This window comes from Aethalodelphis obliquidens, unplaced genomic scaffold (genome assembly GCF_003676395.1).
Source record: "Aethalodelphis obliquidens isolate GAN/ISIS:26980383/991018 unplaced genomic scaffold, ASM367639v1 scaffold5, whole genome shotgun sequence".
Classification (NCBI taxonomy): domain Eukaryota; kingdom Metazoa; phylum Chordata; class Mammalia; order Artiodactyla; family Delphinidae; genus Aethalodelphis; species Aethalodelphis obliquidens.
Window position 1 is genome coordinate 47,124,366 of NW_020837949.1, and position 20,337 is coordinate 47,144,702.

Genomic DNA, 20,337 nt, shown 5'->3' on the forward strand with positions numbered 1-20,337 from the left:
AAATAATCCAGCTGGAGGAGTAGCATCTGATGCTTAGACCCAGAACACTTATTCATACACATGAATAACTTAATTTTATTTTTTTCTTAAGTACCGTCACAATTCATTTTTTATTTTCCTTTAAAAAAATGTAAATGGCATTACTCTGGTCTCCAAAACAGATGCCAGTTTGGACTTTACTCTGCCAGCAAGTATTTGTTTTGGCTCAGCAGGGCCTGAGTTGAAAAAATATTTGCCGATTCCAAAAAGATTTAACGAGCTTTGCTGAAGGTGCCGGCGCCATCTGGCATGTCACAGGGACTGTGGCACAGCAAAGAGAACTCTCCCAACCACAGATTTTATTTGCTCAACGTAGCCAACACTGGGAGTTCAGTTGCTTCCTTGGGCTGAGAAGCTGCAAGTGAAATGAGTGAAGTTTCCAAGAGAACGTGACCAAAGCAGGCGCCAAAAAAACTTGCTGCCATTGAAAACGAAGTCACTGGGTATAGATGGCTAATTTTCAGAGATGTCAATAACATCCTCACCCCAGCCATTAGACAGGGTCCCTGACGCTGTCAGTCAGCAAACCAAATAAATCTCCCAACTCCTAGCAAAAGCTATCGATCCAACAGCAGATACTAAAAACTTTGCTGCAGTGTATTTTGTTGACCTTTGATACCTTACTAACTGTGGTGTCAGAATTTGTACGAAAACTGAATGACCTACTTCAAGTAACTCCACTAAATATAACCAGCGAATTTACTTTATACGGCCAAGATCGACAGGCATTGCTTTTATTAATATTTGGTAGAACAGAAATGCATGAATCTATCACTTTGATTGGAAGGACTGACCTTACTGCACATCAGTCTCATCCGTTAAAAGTCACTGAAGTTGTCACCTGAAATCACACATTTCAGCATGACCTGCAGTTACCCCGTGAGAAAACAAGGCACTGGTCCTTTCAGCTCAATGTCACATCTGACTATAACAAAAACTGAAAAATATTTTCATAGTAGTATGCGCTTAAAAATCACATGTCTGTCTTGGTGGCCGTGGGGACAGGAAGAGTGGCATTGAAACTGTGACTACCTCGAAGGAGAGAAACTCTGGATTGTTTTTGCTAATTTCACTTTCTGAGCAAATACACACATACTTGGGTGCATCCCTCCTCAACTCCTATGGATCTCCCCAAACTTCCAAAAGTCTCTTTCACTAAGGCCACATGCTGGTCCAATGTTTGTTATGTGAGCATCCGACGCCAAGGTTCAGTAACAAATAGCCTCAAAGAGAGAGCCAAGCTCTGCACAGCTTTTCCACAGAAAGACCTATTCACTGAAACAAAGACAGAGCCATCTACCTGACTTAACTGAAGTCTGGAAGTCAGAGCAGAAATCAAAAGAAAGAAAACGTCGTGAAATAACAAAAAGGATGATTATAACTGTTATTTACCATTTTGGCTTCCGAATGCATCGGCTGGACTTGGGGAGAAGCACAGGGGTTGCTGAGATTTGGACCTTGCATTCCCAGGAGGTTGGAGTTCACTGACATTTGTCTCTCCATCTAAGAGAAAGGAAAGTAACAGGATCAGAAGTCTGAGAAAGGCAGTCTAGGTCATAGACAAAGCTGCATTTCTCTTTCAAATGGATCGTTTAGAATTTCTGTGAATAACTCCCGGCAAAGCCTGTGGTTTGCTGAAGGGTAAACAATATACTCCTGAGCCTTGGACTCACGCATATCAAAGAATCATCCAAAGCTGCGCCTTCTAGAGAATACGCCCGATGCCAAAGAGAGCTACGTGTTGTCATGGTAGATCATTTCCAAACAAAAGTATGCAATACTTCCACTTTTGCGAACACTCCAAATACTACTCATCATGCTTATTTTTATAGCTACACAGAATAACGTATGCATAGAAGAATGCTGGAAGGATACAGACTATACCAAATGGTTATCTCAGGTTATCTGTGGCTCTTTTGTTCACTCTAAATTTTATACAGAAACGTGAATCATTTTAGCAATAAGAAGAAATTCATTTAAAAAGCCACCCTCTTAAAGATGACGTGTCTTCCTGTCTCTCTAACTCATGACCACAATCAAAATGATTCAGCAGAGGTATCTGAGCTGCTGCCCCTGGAACATCTTCTGTTCCCTGTTAACCGTGTCTGACTACACCGGAGCAGTTTTAGGCCTCACAGCAGGGCTAGGGCTCCGGAAAGGTGAAGAAAGCAGGCAGGGTGCTGAAGACTCGTGATCGATGACCCCCACTGTCCTGCTGGCCTGCCCTAGTGTCTAGAATTAACATTCAAATATCTGAATTGAGTTCTGGCATTTTTTTTTTGGTAACATCTTTATTGGAGTATAATTGCTTTACAATGGTGTGTTAGTTTCTGCTTTATAACAAAGTGAATCAGTTATACATATACATATGTTCCCATATCTCTTCCCTCTTGCGTCTCCCTCCCTCCCTCCCTCCTTCTCTATCCCACCCCGCTAGGTGGTCACAAAGCACCGAGCTGATCTCCCTGTGCTATGCAGCTGCTTCTCACTAGCTATCTATTTTACGTTTGGTAGTGTATATATGTCCATGCCACTCTCTCACTTTGTCCCAGCTTACCCTTCCCCCTCCCCGTATCCTCAAGTCCATTCTCTAGTAGGTCTGTGTCTTTATTCCCATCTTACCCCTAGGTTCTTCATGACCTTTTTTTTTTTTTTTCCTTAGATTCCATATATATGTGTTAGCATACGGCATTTGTTTTTCTCTTTCTGACTTAACTTCACTCGGTATGACAGACTCTAGGTCCATCCACCTCACTACAAATAACTCAATTTCGTTTCTTTTGTCTCCGGGGCACGTCCCCGTTAAAAAGTAAATACAGCAAAATCTCTATTTCAGTCAAGGAAGGGTGCGTCTGATTCATATTTTCTGTTTAGTAGAAAATTAGCACTTTTTGAAGAACTAGAATAATGCTTAATAAATACTTAATACTGAAATCCCACAGAAAATAATTCGACTTTCCTCAGGGGGGGAAACAGTTTCTTCAATGCAAGAGTTTTTCCATTTGCCAAAGGATGGAAATGAAAACAATGGTTGGAAATTTTAGGGAACCAGGTTTCTGCTCAGTTAGCCTAAGTAGTCTTAGAAAATACAGAGTTCCTTATCACTGGAATTTGTCAAATTGTGGAGGATGGAAACCTCACAAAGAAGAGTTGAGAGTAATAGTTGAACTAAATGACCCTTTACCATTGTTGGGACTCTATCACTGCAATTCCTGCTGTGTCCACCCCAAGGGCAGGGGTGGGGGGAGTATAGTTATGACACCCATGTGTGGATTAGCAGAGGTGCCTGCCTAAAGTCTCTCATGAATGACTGGGGCACATTTCCTGTCACAGCAAAGCACCATCAGCCTTACCTTGGCCAGAATTAGCTTATCAGTTATCTAGCAATGTATGAATATGTGAAATTGTTTCCAAAGGAGCTACTTAATGAGGGAGAACTTTCTAGAGCACTCTAGCAAAACCTTTTGCAGCACCAATTCAACAAAATAAAATAGAGTTGTCCCTCAGTATCCTCTGGGGATTGGTTCCAGGACCCACCTCTGATACCAAAATCCAAGGATGCTCAAGGCCCTTATATAAAATGGCATAGTAACTGCATAAAACTTACACACATCCTCCCTTACACTTTAAATCATCTCCAGATTACCTATAATACCTAATACAATGTAAATACTATGTAAATAGTTGCCAGCACTTGGCAAATTCAAGTGATGTTTTCTGGAACTTTCTGGTATTAAAAAATATATTTTCAGTCCATGGTTGGTTGAATCTGCAGATATGGAACCCACAGGTACGGAGGGCCAGCTGTATTCACTCTCATATTCCTCTAAATCTCCAGGCAGCCTGGGTAGTCTAATTTTTTTAAAATCATGGTAAAATATACATAATATAAAATTTACCATTTTAACTCTTTTTAAGTGTACAGTTCAGTGTCATAAAGTACATCTGTATACTCTCATTGTTAAGTCACGGAGATTTCTCTAAAAAATGCTTATTGCTTTATGACTCCCACTTCCAGAGGCTAGGGGATAGGAGAGTCGGAATAGGATTCAACACTTTATTCCAATTAGTGACCTTCTCCTAGAGGGAAATCAAGTCCAAAGGAGCTTTGGCTTTCAGTTTCCTGAAGGAGGATGGTTCAGAAGGACACATGATTATCCAGCGTCTTCCATCATGCTTTGTAGCCATCATGTTCTACAAAGAAGTGAGAGTAGCCCGCTTGCTGCCTCTTGATCCAGAGTCAGCCACGCTTCCCACTTTTCAGAAAAATTACAGTCTAGGACCCTTTCTACCTTATGACTGACTAATTAAACAGAATACTGAAAACAGGCTGATTTTCCCACCTTAAAAAATTGCATTTTTCCACCTAAGTAATTATAGGGGGTTAGCAAGAGCCTCTTTAAAACAACCATTCAGTGCTTTGTGTTAATAACGCTCTGCCCGTGAGTGTGGCTTTAATGAGTGGACTAGAATTAAGAGGTCAGAAGATGGGAGTGGCTTTGCTAAATACTAAGCGACATTGAGCACTGTAGGTAAAACATCCAGGGAAAGGGTATCACCTTTTTTTGAGCTTCTTCTTTTCCTTTGAAACAAACCGGAAAACAGGAGCTAAAATGCCTGCGGTTCACTGGGGTTTTGGAATTATAAATGGGTGTTCGTATTCCCAAATTATTTCGGCATTTGACTTTCAAGATCAGAAATCACGACCCGGTGAAGTGCTGGAAGCCAACGCCCGCCTTTTTCTTCACCACATGCCAGCATCTAGCACAGGGCTTGCTCCATGGCAGGTGCTCAACAAAATGTTACGAAATAAATAAATGAATGAACAAATTCATCATTTGTTTCTGACCTAGAGCTTTGTGAAATACGTAGCCTGACAGCGTGCACTACAGATCAGTTAAGAATCTCACCTTCACCTACAGACATAAACTAATCTTTTATGCCACAGGAAGCATGATTTCTCAGGGCAAGAACTCTATGGAAAGACCACACTTGACAAGTCAAAATTACAGTGCAAGGGCTGGCGACTTGATAATAAGGAAGAAAAGGACCAGATTTCTAGGGCCTAGAACTCTTAGGATATGCTTTTAGATACCTTGTGTTAATTTTCTTGAGCTACATTAGTGTCACACCGAATCACGATTTCCCAACCTTGGCGCTACTGACATTTGGGGCCAAATAATTCTTTGTCGTCGTAACTATCCTGCGCATTGTAGAATGTTTAACAGCATCCCTGGCCTCTACCCACTAGATGCCAGTAGCACTTTCCCAAAGTTGTAACAACCAACAGTGTCTTCAGATATTGCCAAATAACCCCTGGAGTAAAAAACTGTCCACAGTTGAGAATCACTGCTCTAGATTGACACTACTTTCATGACAACTGTACACATCGCTGACATGGGTTTGGGAACTCCTGACTCTCTTTATCTACACTGGCTCTTTACCATGCACCTGATCCTTTGCTTCTATTCTGACGCATCAACATTTTTTAAAAATTTCAAGTGTATTGACTTCTCTGTTAAAACTTTAAAGACTCTTTTTCTTTTTTTTGATGTGGACCATTTTTTTTTTAAGTCTTTATTGAATTTGTTACAATACTGCTCCTGTTTTATGTTTTGGTTTTTTGGCCACGGGGATGTGGGATCTTAGCTCCCTGACCAGGGATCGAACTCACACCCCCTGCGTTGGAAAGCGAAATCTTACCCACTGGACCACCAGGTAAGACCCAAAGACTCTTTTTCTGTTCAACTCCTCTATTATTTCAAGTTGTACAATGAAGTGATGTGGTAGAAACCAGGGCCAGGCATGCTTTTCTCTGGGTCTTTTCAGCCTAAATGTCCCACCTTTGCCCCTGGGAATGGAACACAGTTTAGTCAAATAGGGAAAAAAGGTCATTGTAGTGATATTTTTCTGGACAATGCATAGAATTCCTGAAAGGAAACTATTTTGGACGAGAAGGATTTAAAGCCTGGATGAAGATGGCTTGTGGTAGAAGTCTCCATGCAATTAGTGGGGTTGAATGAAACCCAGGATCACAGCATTGGTGGTGCTGTTTTCCTTTACCTAAAGATGTTTAAGGTGAGTGGTGCAGGTAAAGTCAGTCAGCTCACTTGTCCTTCTGACCCAATTTTGCAAAGAATCTTTCTAGCCTGAACTACCTGATACTTACAGTGGGCAGGTCCATGTCTCTACAATTGGGCCACCAAGGCTTTCTCCACGCCCCTGCTTCCACTTGGATAAATGAGCAAATTGCTCATCCTGGGATGATCTGGGCTGTTCAGCATGAGGTGAGTGTGCGTCCTAGTCACGACTCTTCCCTTACAAGCTGTGTGACATTAGACAAATCCCTTCAATGTCTGACTCTTCAGCTTTTCATTGGTAAAATAAGTATATCAATAATGACTGCGATCATATTCCCACAGGACTGCTGTGAGGACAAAATGAAACAGCAAATGTAGACAGTTCCTTAGAATGCTAAAAATGCTCTGCAAAACATTCCTGATATTATTGTGGGAGGGTTTTAATTGAATTGTCATATCACCTCTAAGGCTTTTCAGAACCTTATGGCCCTGTAAATCATAACACCAGCCATGTGCACCGAAGCACAATGCCACGGAGGATGACGACGTACGGGGTGGGGATCCCGCGGCAGGAGAGCAAGGTTTGCTCTGAAACAGTCTGTATGTGCGTTCTACATGAATCTGTTGTTTTCAGAAGGGGCAGTATAATATCATGTACGCCGGTAGACTCAGGAGCCAGACCACCTGGATTTAAATCCTGATTCTGTCACTCACTAGCTCTTAGTGACTTAGTCACTTAACCAAGTTCCTTAGCCTCCTGTGCCTCAGTTTCCTCATCTGCAAAATGAGGGTAATAACAGTGCATACCTCAGAGGTTTGCTGTGAGGGGGAAAGGAGAGAATGTACGGATCATGTAGTGGTTGAGAGAGAATTCCTGGGTTCAAAACTCAGCTACTCTACTTCTCAGCCAAGCAAGCTATTACCTTACTTTCTCCATTCAGATAAATGGCATAGTATTAGTACCTACCTGAGAGGGTTGTTTCACATGTTGATGAAATGCTTAGAGAGTGACTGGCACACGGTAAGCCCTCAATAAACGCTGCTAACGTGATTAACAGAACATGATGCACACGGATACGTGTTAGCAGTTATTATGTACCATCGTTATTATTGTTATTATTCTAATTATCACTCTGAGTCCTGGCTAGACCACTCATTGGCAATTTAATGACACTCTGTATGTAGCCCAAGCTATAGGCTTTGGAGTAGTCATAAAATCCCGTGTCCCTGGACAAATTCCATTCCCTGGGTATGACAAGCTCACTTGTCACCAGCAGGAAGAGGGAACCATGCCTCATTAGGGAAGCACTGTAGGATGGAGAAGCCAGCAAGATGCCTAGGGATGCACAGCAAGGCACTCAAAGCAGACTGGCACCCAGCTCAAGTCTCCATCCAGAAGAAGCCACTTTCTTCCCGGTCAGCTTAGATCTCAGCTCTTCCTGTACTCTTTCAAATGGGGCAACCTCGGCACAAGTCAGAAGCACTTACTGGCATCAAGACGGCAGAAGAGCCCGGCATTGTAGGGTTGGGCAGGGTCCCTGGCATGGAGGCTGGCATGGGCTGTCTCTGTCTGTTGTGAAGATGGAGCAGAGAAGATAGAGAGCCTGGGACAGGCCTGGGAACAAAAAAAAAGAAAAAAATAGCAAACATTATTCTCAATGCCCTGATCAGGGGATTCACTGCCTGTTTCCCATGTCCAGAGCCAGCGGGGACAACACCATTACATGAGCAGCAGATCAGATCCCCTGATGGGAGCCACATAATTAAGGATATTAGGGAAATAATAACAAATGAAATACAAGCCTGGCTTCCTTTGCTACTTCCTAGTTAATACATCAAATTCCAGTTCATTTCCTGACCTCTGTTATCTAACTGATATTCAATAGACAACACGCCGGTAAATCTCCTACAACCTTGCATCTCAGGAAAGGGACCTTGTGGTGAAATCCTGTGTGTTTACTCTGAAGCCTCTGCCCTCTGGAGGACCTTAGAGCCTGAGATCTGTGTACATTTGTTTTATCCACACTCTCTCACACCGCTGCCTGGAAGCCTGCCTGGCTTTGCTCTGGATATACTTTCACTATCTGGATTTGCAGAGTCAACTTCATTCATAATTTCCCAATAGAAATCCATTTTGACTTTTTCACAGTTCTCTACTTTGAGTGGAAAAAAAACCCCAACAAACCCAGGTCACAAACCAAAGTAGCTAGATTATGGTTCACAGCAATGCAACGAGCCTTCCTCAAGGCAAGTCTGGAGCCCAGCCCCCAATTACCAATCCCTCATTTCATAATAGCTCGAGGTGTTAGGCTGTTTGACAGAAACTGATTTCGGCCTGACCTGCAGGACTTGGGTAAGCATTCCTTGGGGGAGTACACAGTTCTTTTGCTTCAATTTGCCAGAAAAAAATTTAAGGGTCTTAAATTGATTTAATGAGGCAGGGAATATGGGACTGAGGGAAAAAGGGAATTATTTGTGTTTATTAAAAATGGCAAACAAGTGACCTCCTTGGCTAGATTCTCAATCTCCTGATGCTCTCGCTCTGGGGAGCTGTATAAATGTCAAACCATCGAAGTAAAGACTTAACAACAAACAAATAAAACAAAATAAACAAACACCCTTCAGGACCTCTGAGTCTTCCATGTTAAACCATCTTATCCTGAATGCCGTGATAGAAACTTGTGCCTACCAAATTAATGTATTTTCTAAAAAAAAAAAAAAAAGAAAAAAAAAAAATCCCTCATGCTAAGCGCTGGGTAAGGATTGCCGAGAGACGTTCTCTGCAGGCCAACGCCTTCCTGTGTTTCAGGGAAGGGTAGCATGAAGAGCCTTTTCTTTGGAGCTCATTTGCCTCCCATGGGTGACTCATGGAGCCTAAACTGGGAAAAAGAATGCCAAGATATTCTTCCTTCGCATTGCTGTTACGATTCCAAAGAAGATTAAGTTTTCTGTTCTTTTCGCCTGAAAGGTCCCTTGGAAACATAGCTTGCTATCAGAGTTACACACATCATAGAAGGATTAGTCCTAGATTAGTCCTAGATTTATGTTTAGGAAGTTGTATATATGAAAATATAAAAAATATATAAAACCTTTACACAGAGTTTACGGAGATGTACACAAATTACAACCAGTTCTATTAATAGAATGTGTGTGAGTGGTTACATAGATAGGCTAATAGAAGAAGCTTGTAACAATGAAATGAGTGTTCTCAGAAAAGCAAATGAAGTACTATGGGTATTTCTTGGCATGTACCCTTGGGACCTCTGGAGGATGGATGAACAGTAAGGATTAGTACGGCCTTTGAAGGCCCTTCAGCTTTTACAATTCTAGGAAATTGCTGGTCTCAACTGGTCCAAAATTCTGTAGTTGTAATGTCACTGGGTCTTAAAGTCTATGTCATTCAGAGGTGAAGAGCTCAGTCAGAGAGGTATAAAATGCTGCTCAGTCATCAGACATTTATTTTGTATTCTATAGTCTTAATGTTTTGTTTGGGACCTTTGCTGAAAAGAAAATAGCTATATATCAAAGTACAGAATATTTAATAATGGTCAGTTCCTCTAAGTACAAGATTAATAATCTGAACTCCCCACTTTCATAATGAAACCCTACAGATAGTTAATTATCCATCCAACCATTCATCTAAAGATATCCACATAGATAGAGACAGACATCTATACATACATGCATGCATATAGATACATAAATCTATACATACATACAGTCTTCTACCATATATCTGTTCCCCTAGTCACCAGAGGTAATGCTTTGAGTGCAGACACTTAGGGACACGTAAAAACTGTTATAGGAAAGACAACTAAAAATATTAGATTATGTTGATGTGCAGTATCATCCTCATAAACAAGGGCAACACATTATCATCATTTATATTTTGTTCCCAACATATTAATGGTAACCTTGATTATCAGTTTTTATTGATGGGCTATTTTTTAAAAAAGAAATCAATTAAACAACTTAATGGTGATGTAAATGAAGACACAAAAGTAATTAAATTTAAAACAAGTTTTCGTTCTTCCCCAAACTGTGGAAAACTCCCAGTTGTACAGAATAATTGGGGAATAGTATATTTTATTTAATTCAATGTTCTTATTAGGCCAGTTATTTCCACACCATGCATAGGTCTCCTAGATTTTAAAATATCAAGTATTCCTTCATTAATTAAGAAAATCTTTCAGGGTACTGGGTTCCCTTGGGATTATAATAATAATTACTAATGATACCAATCAGGCCAATTAGCAACATATACTTGGAGGGAAAAATGGTTATTACAGAAATCTGTATGTTTGAATTCTGAATAATTTTGAATTATTGTTTTACCCAGATTCTGTAAATAATTTCCCCAACTCCACCTGCAAAACCAATGGAGTTTTCTAGGCTTCTTGCTTAGGTTTTTAAAACTACAAAAACTGCAAAAACAAAAATTTATGGCTACCCATCACTAGATATACAAAGGACTAGAATGGGGTTATTATGTAGCTTGGCCTGAGAAATAATCATTTGTCCAGAATATTCAGACCACTGAAGCAAGAATGGTATTGGAATACTTGCATTAATTGTCTAATTCCCTTTGTGCATGTAGAAATAATAATTATGTAATACACTGCATAAAATTTTTTATATTGCACTTATACACTGCTTCATACTTTTCTAAATATGTTCACCTTCATGTGACTTGAAACAATGCAATGTGGTAGGTAGGTCCTATTACTCCCATTTTACTTAGGAGGAAGCTGAATTCAGAGACATTTAAATTTGCCCAAGGTCATACGGGTCATGAAAAGAAGTAGGACTTATTCTCAACTTGCAATATAGGGCTGCCCCCATCCCACCTTGATGGCTCCCATAACTAAGTTATTGATTTTTTTATATTAAAATAAATCCATGGTCCATTTCCTTCGATATTCACATTGCTCCCTGGACTTTCCAATGAAGTCGTAAAATTCTGCAATACTGCTAACATGAGAAGTCACTGATCCATGTGAAATTATGTTTTCTTCCTTTAAAAAAAGCCCAAACTTCCCAAACAACACATCAGCTAGGCTCTGAAAATAAGATGGCAAATTGCAGTAAAGTTGTGAAAACAAAGACCCAACAGTCTCTCTCCAGTGCAGGCTTGTTGCCATGAGTTAATTCCAGGCTTTGAGCGAGCCGAGCCTCCTTTTTAATAAGCATATGCCTCTAGGTAAAGTATTTCTACTAAAAATTATTGAGGCATGGAACAAGGTAAGATGTGTGAGCTCATATTGGATTGTTCAATTATGAAACTGAGTCCCATAGCATTAAGAGTTTTCCAACTTGACAGATTATTCCTCTTTATACACTTGTATAAACATACTGCTTATGGCTGAAATCTATGTAAGCTTTCCTTTCAATTACGATGTCAGGGATGACAGACTGTGTTTTCACCGTCCTTAACAGAATGATAGGTACCACAGCGAGAGATTTCATGGCCTCGTTTTTCCCTCCAAAGGATGTTATCCAATCTAGGGATGTCAGTAAAGATGCCTGCTGGTCCTCCTTGCCCTTGGGCAAGCCCAACTATCTTTAAGGAGCCAAGGGCCAGTGCTTTTGTTTGCAAGATCTCAGGAGGATCACGGCAGACTGCTCTTCTTTCCCAGGTCTTCACCAGATCCACGACCTCCTGGGATTGCTTATTAAACTCTAAAGACAGGCAGATAGGCCAGGTACGTGGACAGGCAAAGGGAAGAGGTGAATAATGAAAAGAAAATTAGGTTGGAAAATTGGAAGATCAATATTAGCATCAAAATCAGACCAGAGCCATCTAAGAAATCTTGAGCAGATAAAAAAATAACAACAAAAGAACTTGGTGTTGGGGGGCGGGGGACAGACTAAAGAAAAGCTTGAAAAGCAAGAAAATGGCAGGAAGAGTGGGCAAGCAGCAGGGGATCCAGATGCCATTGCTATTAGAGTTTCTGACTCTGGAGAAGGAACTTCCTTAGCTTTTAGGCTCTCCTTCTCATCATCTGTTTCGTGAATGGATCAGACTACAGGTCCTTGAAACTCTCAAATTCAGATTCTAGGGCTCGAACTGAAAATGAGATATTCTCAACCTAGTGAGATTATATGTTTCATTATGATAAGGGTATTCTTTACTGCTCACTGGTGCGTCCACAGCCCTTAACCTGGCACCTGGCACATAGGAGGGGCTCAGTGTGTCTCTCTTAAGTGAAATTGAGCTGGTACAGCACCTAGTTCTTAAATTCCAAATAGAAGGTGTTCCTAAAAAGTGAGAGAAATTGCTTAAAAACGGACCCAATCCATTCTATGGGGCCCACACTTCACTCTCATTTAAATGTAACACAATCTCACACACAGACTAGAGAAACCTTGTTGACTGCTATGTTTGTATTTGCTTATGAGAAGAAAGATGTGCTTCCTCTGGACCTTCTTAAATGAAGTGTTGTGGCCTAATTTAGCAAACTAGTATCTGTCTGGGATGGGGAGACTGAAGAGTTGAAGAGGTGAATACAAAACTCTTAAGTCTTAAGAGGAGGCAGTTTGTAATGAGAAATGCTTATTTACTCATTCTTCTCCTAAGTGGGATTTTAAAATTCCTATTTTTGTAAAGAAAGCAAATTGCCAGGATAATCAAGCAGAATGTGAAATGGAAAGACAGCATAGTTAATTTCTTCCCTGTAGTACTAACTACATTGTAGAGTGGGGTAGTGAAGCACATGGGCTCAGGAGCTGGTCTGCCAACTTGGAATCTCAGCTCTGCCACTTATTAGCTGTGAAACCTCGGGAAAGTTACTTGGTCTCTCTGTGCCTCCGTTTCCTCCAGAGTAAAATGAGGTGATAGAGAGATTTACCTCAGGGCATTAGGAGTTATCACATATTAAATATATTGAATATGCTTAATAAAATTAGTTGTGATTGTTTTTGTTATTATTATTCTGGAGCATTGACCAAACAACAGATTAATTACTATACTTCAATCAAGAAACTGTGGCTTAAGGCTGGGATCTTTTTTTTTTTTTCTTCTTTTTTCTTTTTGTGGGATCTTAGTTCCCCGGCCAGGGATCGAAGCCAGGCCCATGGCAGTGAAAGCGCTGAGTAAGGCTGGGATCTTAAAGAACATCAACCCTTAGCTTTAATTGAACAACTACAATCTAACAAATATAAAAGAGTCCAAAACTCCTCGCATATATATTTCTTTTAAAACCCATCAACTTTAGAATCCCAAACCTTTCTATGGAGGCAAATGGATTCCTCCCACCAACAATTTTACAGAATTGCAAAATGACTTCACGGTATTTCTCAGAAAGGATCCTTGAAAATATTTCCTCAAAATGGAACCAAACTAGTTCCCCAGAGATCAGTCCTCAGTCTCTTGTTTTTCCTGAAAACAATGACAAAAATCCAACTGAAGCAATAACTGGGAAAACAAGAAAGCTATCTGGCCCACATTCTAAAAGACATCATATTACTTGTATCTTTTAGAATGAGCTCATGCTCTGTACCAGGTCTCATGGCCAAGCTCCTGAAGTTGGATGGCAAATACTGTATTTCCTCTTTTAACAAATGAGGAATTTGAAAGTAGAAATTCTACTATGAAGTAGAAATAGCTTGAGAAAAGGCACAAAAATATCAGCAGAATTCAATTAAAATATGTATTTTTCCCTTTCAAAGCTTCCTCAGGCTCAAGGGAGGACCTCTGATAAAGATCGGGAATCTCCTTGAAAGAACTGTCCACCCCTCACCCCACTTTTCCTTTGGTGACATAGACCTCTGGGTGCCCAGGAAGAGAATTTTGCCTTAGTATCTGCATCCTATCCTCTACCCAGCCCCTAGCCCCTATCTTGTCCCGAAAAGCTAGTAAAATAGCCAATGCAAAATGGCAAATGCTTTAGCTCATCAGCAATACCAGTAAACCCATATCCTCGTGATAGAACTCAACACGGCTCCACGGCCCTGAACCATCTGGCCCCTCGCTGCCTTCCCAGCTCACGGCCCTGGGCTACACACACCTGCCATAATGACTTTCTTCCAGCTTTATGAAAGCACCATCTTCCTTCCTGCCCCAGACCCTTGACATAAGTAATCCTACAACCTTCTCCGGGTAATCACACCAGGATGGGGCCTTTTTTGGCATGCTCTCAGGCACCCTGTACTTTTCCCTAGTAGTATTTAATCACCATTTATTCAATCAATCATCAAAAAACCAATGAAGCACCTAATACGTGTTGGGCTCTATACACTTTTATTTCAGAGGGGAAAACCTATTTGGCAAATTAGGTCACTTGCATAATAATTCATTTACAAATGTTCAACTGGTGACAACAGGATGATAAACAAAATAGATATGTTTCATGGCCTCTTGGAGTTTACCATCTCTGCTTCCCAATTATAATTCATTAATGATTTTGAGTGATTTTTAAAAATGCCTTGCTCCCAACTAGACAATACACTTCATAAGTCCGAGATTGTGTCTGCTTTGTTCACCAAGGCAGATACTTCCGAAACTTAAGAAAGCACATGATACCTAATAGGTGTTGTTTTTTTCTAAATAAATTAACTTATTTTATTATTTTTATTTTATTTATTTATTTTTTGGCTGCAGTAGGTCTTCGTTTCTGCACGCGGACTTTTCTGTGGTTGCAGTGAGCGGGGGCTACTCTTCGTTGCCGTGCGCGGGCTTCTCGTTGCGGTGGCTTCTCTTGTTGCGGAGCACAGGCTCTAGGCACGCAGGCTTCAGTAGCTGTGGCACATGAGCTCAGCAGTTGTGGCTCATGGGCTCTAGAGCGCAGGCTCAGTAGTTGTGGCGCACGGGCTTAGTTGCTCCGCGGTACGTGGGATCTTCCTGGACCAGGGCTCGAACCCATGTCCCCTGCATCGGCAGGCAGATTCTTAACCACTGCGCCACCAGAGACGCCCCTAATAGGTGTTTAATAATTACTTCTTGAATTAAGAAAACATAGTTTTCAAGGATCTCTTCGACTAGCAATGAACATGGCAAGAACAGTGTTCAATAAATTATCTCTGCTAACTAACGAGAACTTGATTTACAAGTCGTTAAGTGAAACTAATGTACATTAACAGCCTAACATAACCCAATTCTGTTCTTGAAAAGCATAACTAGTTACCTCCAAGGTAATCCGTACTTTTTATCAGTGCCCCTTAGATTAAACTCAAGCTTTCAGATGAGTTCTAGACCCATTTATTTTTGCATGAATTAAATTAATTTCCATTTGAAATTATATTTTGGGCATTTCATAAGAAAAGGCTATGAATAATTCAGGAACACTCATCTCTCTCTAATCTATATAATGTTTTAAAAATTGGATGCCTGCCCTGCAATAAGGCTGCACTTTATAATGTTCAGAGCTCTGAACTCAGACGTACCAGTGACACCCACACCACGGTCAACTAAACATATCTGCTTTGCACTGATTTACCGATATTGACAAGAACACTTTTGTAATCATTATCACCAGGGATGTCAGAAATTAAATTTACCATGCAAAATAAATTTGGGCCTCTTTTTAAAAAATCAGTTTTGTATTACTGCTGCCTTTATCTTATAGATGTAATATCTGATATCTTGGAAATGTAACTTCTTTTTCTTTCAATGAAAGCCTGACAACAAGAGGGCCAATGGTAGTAATAAAATGTCATACAGCTAACAGAGCTGCATCCTGCTGGAGCCTTTGCTGGGTTTTTATAGCATATATGCTGCATCTACTCAGGCAGAGGAGATGTTTACTAGTGCTTTCAAATGTTTTAAACAGAGAGAGTAGTGATAGAAGGGGAGATGCGAATTTATGGCCATTCTGTTGAGACTAGTAAATCAATCTTTTTTTTCTTCTTTAATGACTGATTTCTGCACCATTAATCTGAATTAGTCATGCAGTCAGCTTGATTCACTTAAGTTAACCAAAAACACTTTTGGATTGGTTTCTGATGCACTATTGTTGAAAAAAATTCATTTTCAAAATCTGATTTTTTTTTCCTGGTAAAGAGCTAAAGCCTCTTTATAAAGACCCTTTATAAAAGACCCTAAATGCCTGAACAGTTTGGCTTTAGCCACGGGTCAGACTTAAAGACATGAAGAGATGGCTTTTCAGTTAGCCAATAACTTCTCAGTTGTATCAATTATTTATAAAGTACACTTGGAAAAGGCAAGTAAGTGCAGTTCAAAAGACATAAAATAAAAGATGATTTTGAATGCAAGCTCAAATAAATGATATGCATCTACTGGCTGGCTAGGGGCAAATTTCTTCTCCATAGAAACATCTCTCTAAGTAAAATGTCTTCCTGTTTGTGAGTTGTTAATAAGCTTCTTCCTTGCTTCCTAAGGACAAATAAGTAGCACTCTGATTATGAGCCTTGTCATTTACATGTGACTGCTGCTTGCATTCATTCCCCATAAATGAATAATTCATGAAAACCTTCACTGACACATTTGCCTGGATGTTCCAGAGAGGCAGAGAGCTCCCTGCGCTTACAAACATCCCCTTCCCCCAGCTCTAAGTCAGCAATTCGGTTTTGATTTCTTCTGGACTCTCAGCTTGTCGGTGACCATATTTGAATGGCAATTTGTGGTGGAATCCACACCCAGCACAATCCCCCAATACCTATGTTCCAAATGGACTGCTTTTTTTTTTGCCGCTGAATGATGGAGGCGCTCAGCTGCAAAAGACTTCAGCCAGCAAAAAGAGAAGAGCTCTTGAAAGGATCATCTGGGCAACCTTTACTCATCCTTGCATTTTGCAAGGCTCTCCACTAGGTCACCCTCACTAATGTCTTTATCTAACCTCTTCTTGGATCGAGAGGCACGGTCTCTTAGGCAGTTTTCAAATACCTCTCCCGGGAGACCAAATTTATGACAGGTCCCACACAGCCACTTCCCAGGATGATTTCAGCTCTTTAGGAAGAGGTGATAGGAATGATTAGCTCCACAGGTACACTGGCAGGAGAGGGGATGTGTCAACGATGTAGGAGCGGTTTCGGGCAGCTGAGATGACATGCACAGACTCTGCAACCTCAGCCTGCTAAAAGCCTGATTTCTCAAGTTCTGTTCTTAATGATTAGGTAACTGAAATGCTCAAGGGTAACTTGCTCTCCAGGGAAACGCAGACAAGGAAAGAGACACTCCTAAGGCTTGGTAATCTCCTCACTAGGTTACATCCTAACAGACAGCTGCAAATTCTAAACCAAGGCTGTAACCAAATAACCAAAATACATAGGATGGGGTGTGAGGGGTTGGTGGGGGGAGGCAGAAGGGGAAGGTATGGAGGACTTGGAGAAGGTTCCAAAGAAGCACTGAAAAATACTAAAAGGCCAGAAGGGAAGACCTAAATGGAAAAGTGAAAGGAACAAGAAGACTGGGAGATGACGATACGATCTTCAAATTTCCAAATGACTATATTCAGAGAATGGTGACCAGTTACTTTCAAACGCAACTGAAGCAGAATAATAACAATAAGAATAAGTACACCTATTCAGCAGCACATGGGATTTAACTTAGAAGACGGAATATTTGCTGAGAATGAATAGTGTAAAACAATTAACTGGCTTACTGAGGTTTTGGAATTTCCTCTTATTAGGCTCTGAAAAAATAGATTCGTCCCCATCTGGCAGGGTTTGTAGGGGAGGAGGTGGAAGAACCGGCAGACCTCTCATGGTCCTAAAGTAGGTCTATTCTTTTCACTTATTCCAGTCAGAGTGGCTGACAGAAATGATAGAGAGGATGCTGGCTGCCATCATTAACCAGTAAGTCGAATAAAGCAGCCTTGTACTGCTGACAAGGCAGAGGCTTTGAGTCGCTTGCTGGCCCCACCACGGACCACAAGTGTGCGCTCTGCACAAATCATTTAACTTCTCTGTTTTCTCATAGGCAAAAAGAGGGCCATCGTCACCACTTCACAGGTGTGGCAGGAGGATGATCTGATAATCCTACATGAGATAATATTCTGTGTGCGCTTGGCCCTTGGAGGATGATCAGCGTATATTCTATTCAAGAAATGATTCACCTATTTCAGAACATAAAATCATGGCTAGTGTCATTTTAAAATATAGACTAAATCTATATTCTCCCTAAATTTCAGGGTGAAGTGGTTTGGGGAAAAGACTCAGAACATCCAGCCTCTCTGAGGGATCTGAATGTCTTTTCCAATACTGGGAGTCCTGGTGTATCCTGGCATATTATCTTTTTGGAGAAACCTGCTGATTTCTTCAGTCCAGGCTAGTCTCTGCTATGTGCTCTCATAGCGGGTCCCAGTCTCTCCCTTAGACTGGAGGGAGAGTATCACAGGGCACTGAGCTCAGCACACAACAGGAGCCTTATAAAGGTTTGTTGAATGACTTAATGAGGTTACCGCACTGTACATGGTGTTTCACTTCCTGGCAGCAGTACCCCCATGACACATCCATGACAGGCCTCTTTTTTAAAGATCATGATGACTTGAAACTCCATCCTGAAGGGACAGTCAACTTATCATTGACTTGAGCAAGGGGGATTTGGGGCAGGGGTGGAGTTTCTAGGAAACTCGTGTGCCCTTCTTGTGCAACCTTTCCCGGGCTTCCTTTCAACTTCTCCCACTTTGTAGCACTTATCATGAAGCTAAATTGATATTAGTCTGAAAGACTTAATAAAATAGTGGCAATAAAGTTCATAATAATGATACTTGGCATTTACTTTGCACTTTGCATCCAAGGATCTCAAAGGGCTTTGCAACGAGGCTTTTGCTATTTTCAAAGCTACACATGGGCTGGACACACAAGCAAAGAAGCCACTGAGTTATAGCTTCCCTTTGGACAGAGTTGGTTCTATCATTAGGCTCAGAGAGTGAGATTGTGACCGTACTACGTGCATAAACACACCCACTACACACAAACACCCACAGACATCAGACATCTACATGTTAAAAGGCAAAAGTGATATAAAGACTTTCGGTCCCAAGCATGCTTTTGTCTGCGTTAGCTGGGTCAAACCCTGGAATGCAGGTCTGCATTTTGGTAGACTTGTTTTATTGTGATATTTCTTTCAACCCCCTTCTCAGTGTATTTATAAAAACAATTGGAACATCTGTGTCTGTTCTTTAAAGGCATGGAACTTTTACAGGGCTTATTTTTCCTTTAAGTTCATTCTGAAGGAAATTTTGTTTAGGCTTAAATGATTAGTTAAAAGCCACACGGGGGTTTATGTATAAAGCATCTCTTCTAAGGCACTTTTCCCTTCCCTGGTGGCCTTGCGTTTTGCCAAAGAGAGTGACTTGCTCAGTTTCCCACATTATTCCCCAGACAGTCCTATTCCTACGCCCAAACAAGTGTGGTATTTGGGGTTTCAAGTTTAAATGTAATTTGGTATCATTTCAGATGTCTTCCTACAGCTTAATAAACATCTTCCCCAGAGGGACATGGGTCTGATTTTAATTTGTGGTAGAGTTATGGTCACAGTAAATGTCAATTTTAGCTATCGACAGTAAGCCCCTACTAGAAATAGAAATAGAAAGTGACTGTCAGTGCATTTAAAGGACACGTGCCACATTATGCTTGCTCATAGGAGTTCACTGTTCCCCAAGAAATCCCTTCACTGATCTGTGACGACAGCTTGGTTTCTCCTCAGGCCCTGGGAAATCAGTGGCTCACCAGAACAGAATGTGTCAATCTGAAGATCATAAAAAGATACAGTGAAGTAACTGAGCCCTTGGCTTTGAATCTGAATATCCCAGAAAGCATGTCACTTTCTCAACTACTGGTTTGCCTGGTGATCATGGGCTGTGTCCTCAAGACCTCTGAGTTTCTGTTTCTTCATGTATAAAATAAAGTGGCTGAGCCGACAATCTTTAAGGACATTCTGACTCTAAAATTATATAATTAGATACGATCAAGAGTGGTAACCTGGCTTATGGAGAGGCCCAGAGCTATTTACTTCAGGGACGCAGCACGTCAGTTGTGAGTGGGTTTTCCTCAAAGCTGTGGACAAACGGGTAATTCGTCACTAGCCTTTTTTGGACATTCCCTTTCCTTGAACAAGAAGCAGGCTCCAAAGATGCCTGGGTGCAGGGACCATTTAGCCGAGCAGGGCAGGAACCAGAAGTCCTGAGGGGTAGGTGAGGGGGTAGTTTTTTCTTGCATATGAAAAATGATCCTTTTAATTAGCATGAAATAAAGGTTTCACTCTTCCGTACACTAGAATTAGTCAGTTATTATTAAACAGAATAATATTCTTTGAGAG

The 20,337-nt window shown here is 40.9% G+C and overlaps 1 protein-coding gene across 4 annotated transcripts in view; it reads right to left on the reverse strand.

Moving 5' to 3' along the window:
• Window positions 1-20,337, reverse strand: part of CREB5 (cAMP responsive element binding protein 5) — a 416,133-nt gene that overhangs the window by 104,644 nt on the left and 291,152 nt on the right. For all 4 annotated transcript variants that reach the window (XM_027102311.1, XM_027102312.1, XM_027102314.1 and 1 more), the window contains 2 exons: window positions 7,608-7,734; window positions 1,432-1,542 (listed from right to left, as the gene is read on the reverse strand). In XM_027102311.1, the coding sequence (XP_026958112.1) occupies window positions 1,432-1,542; window positions 7,608-7,734 (238 nt within the window). The remainder of the gene's footprint in view (window positions 1-1,431; window positions 1,543-7,607; window positions 7,735-20,337) is intronic.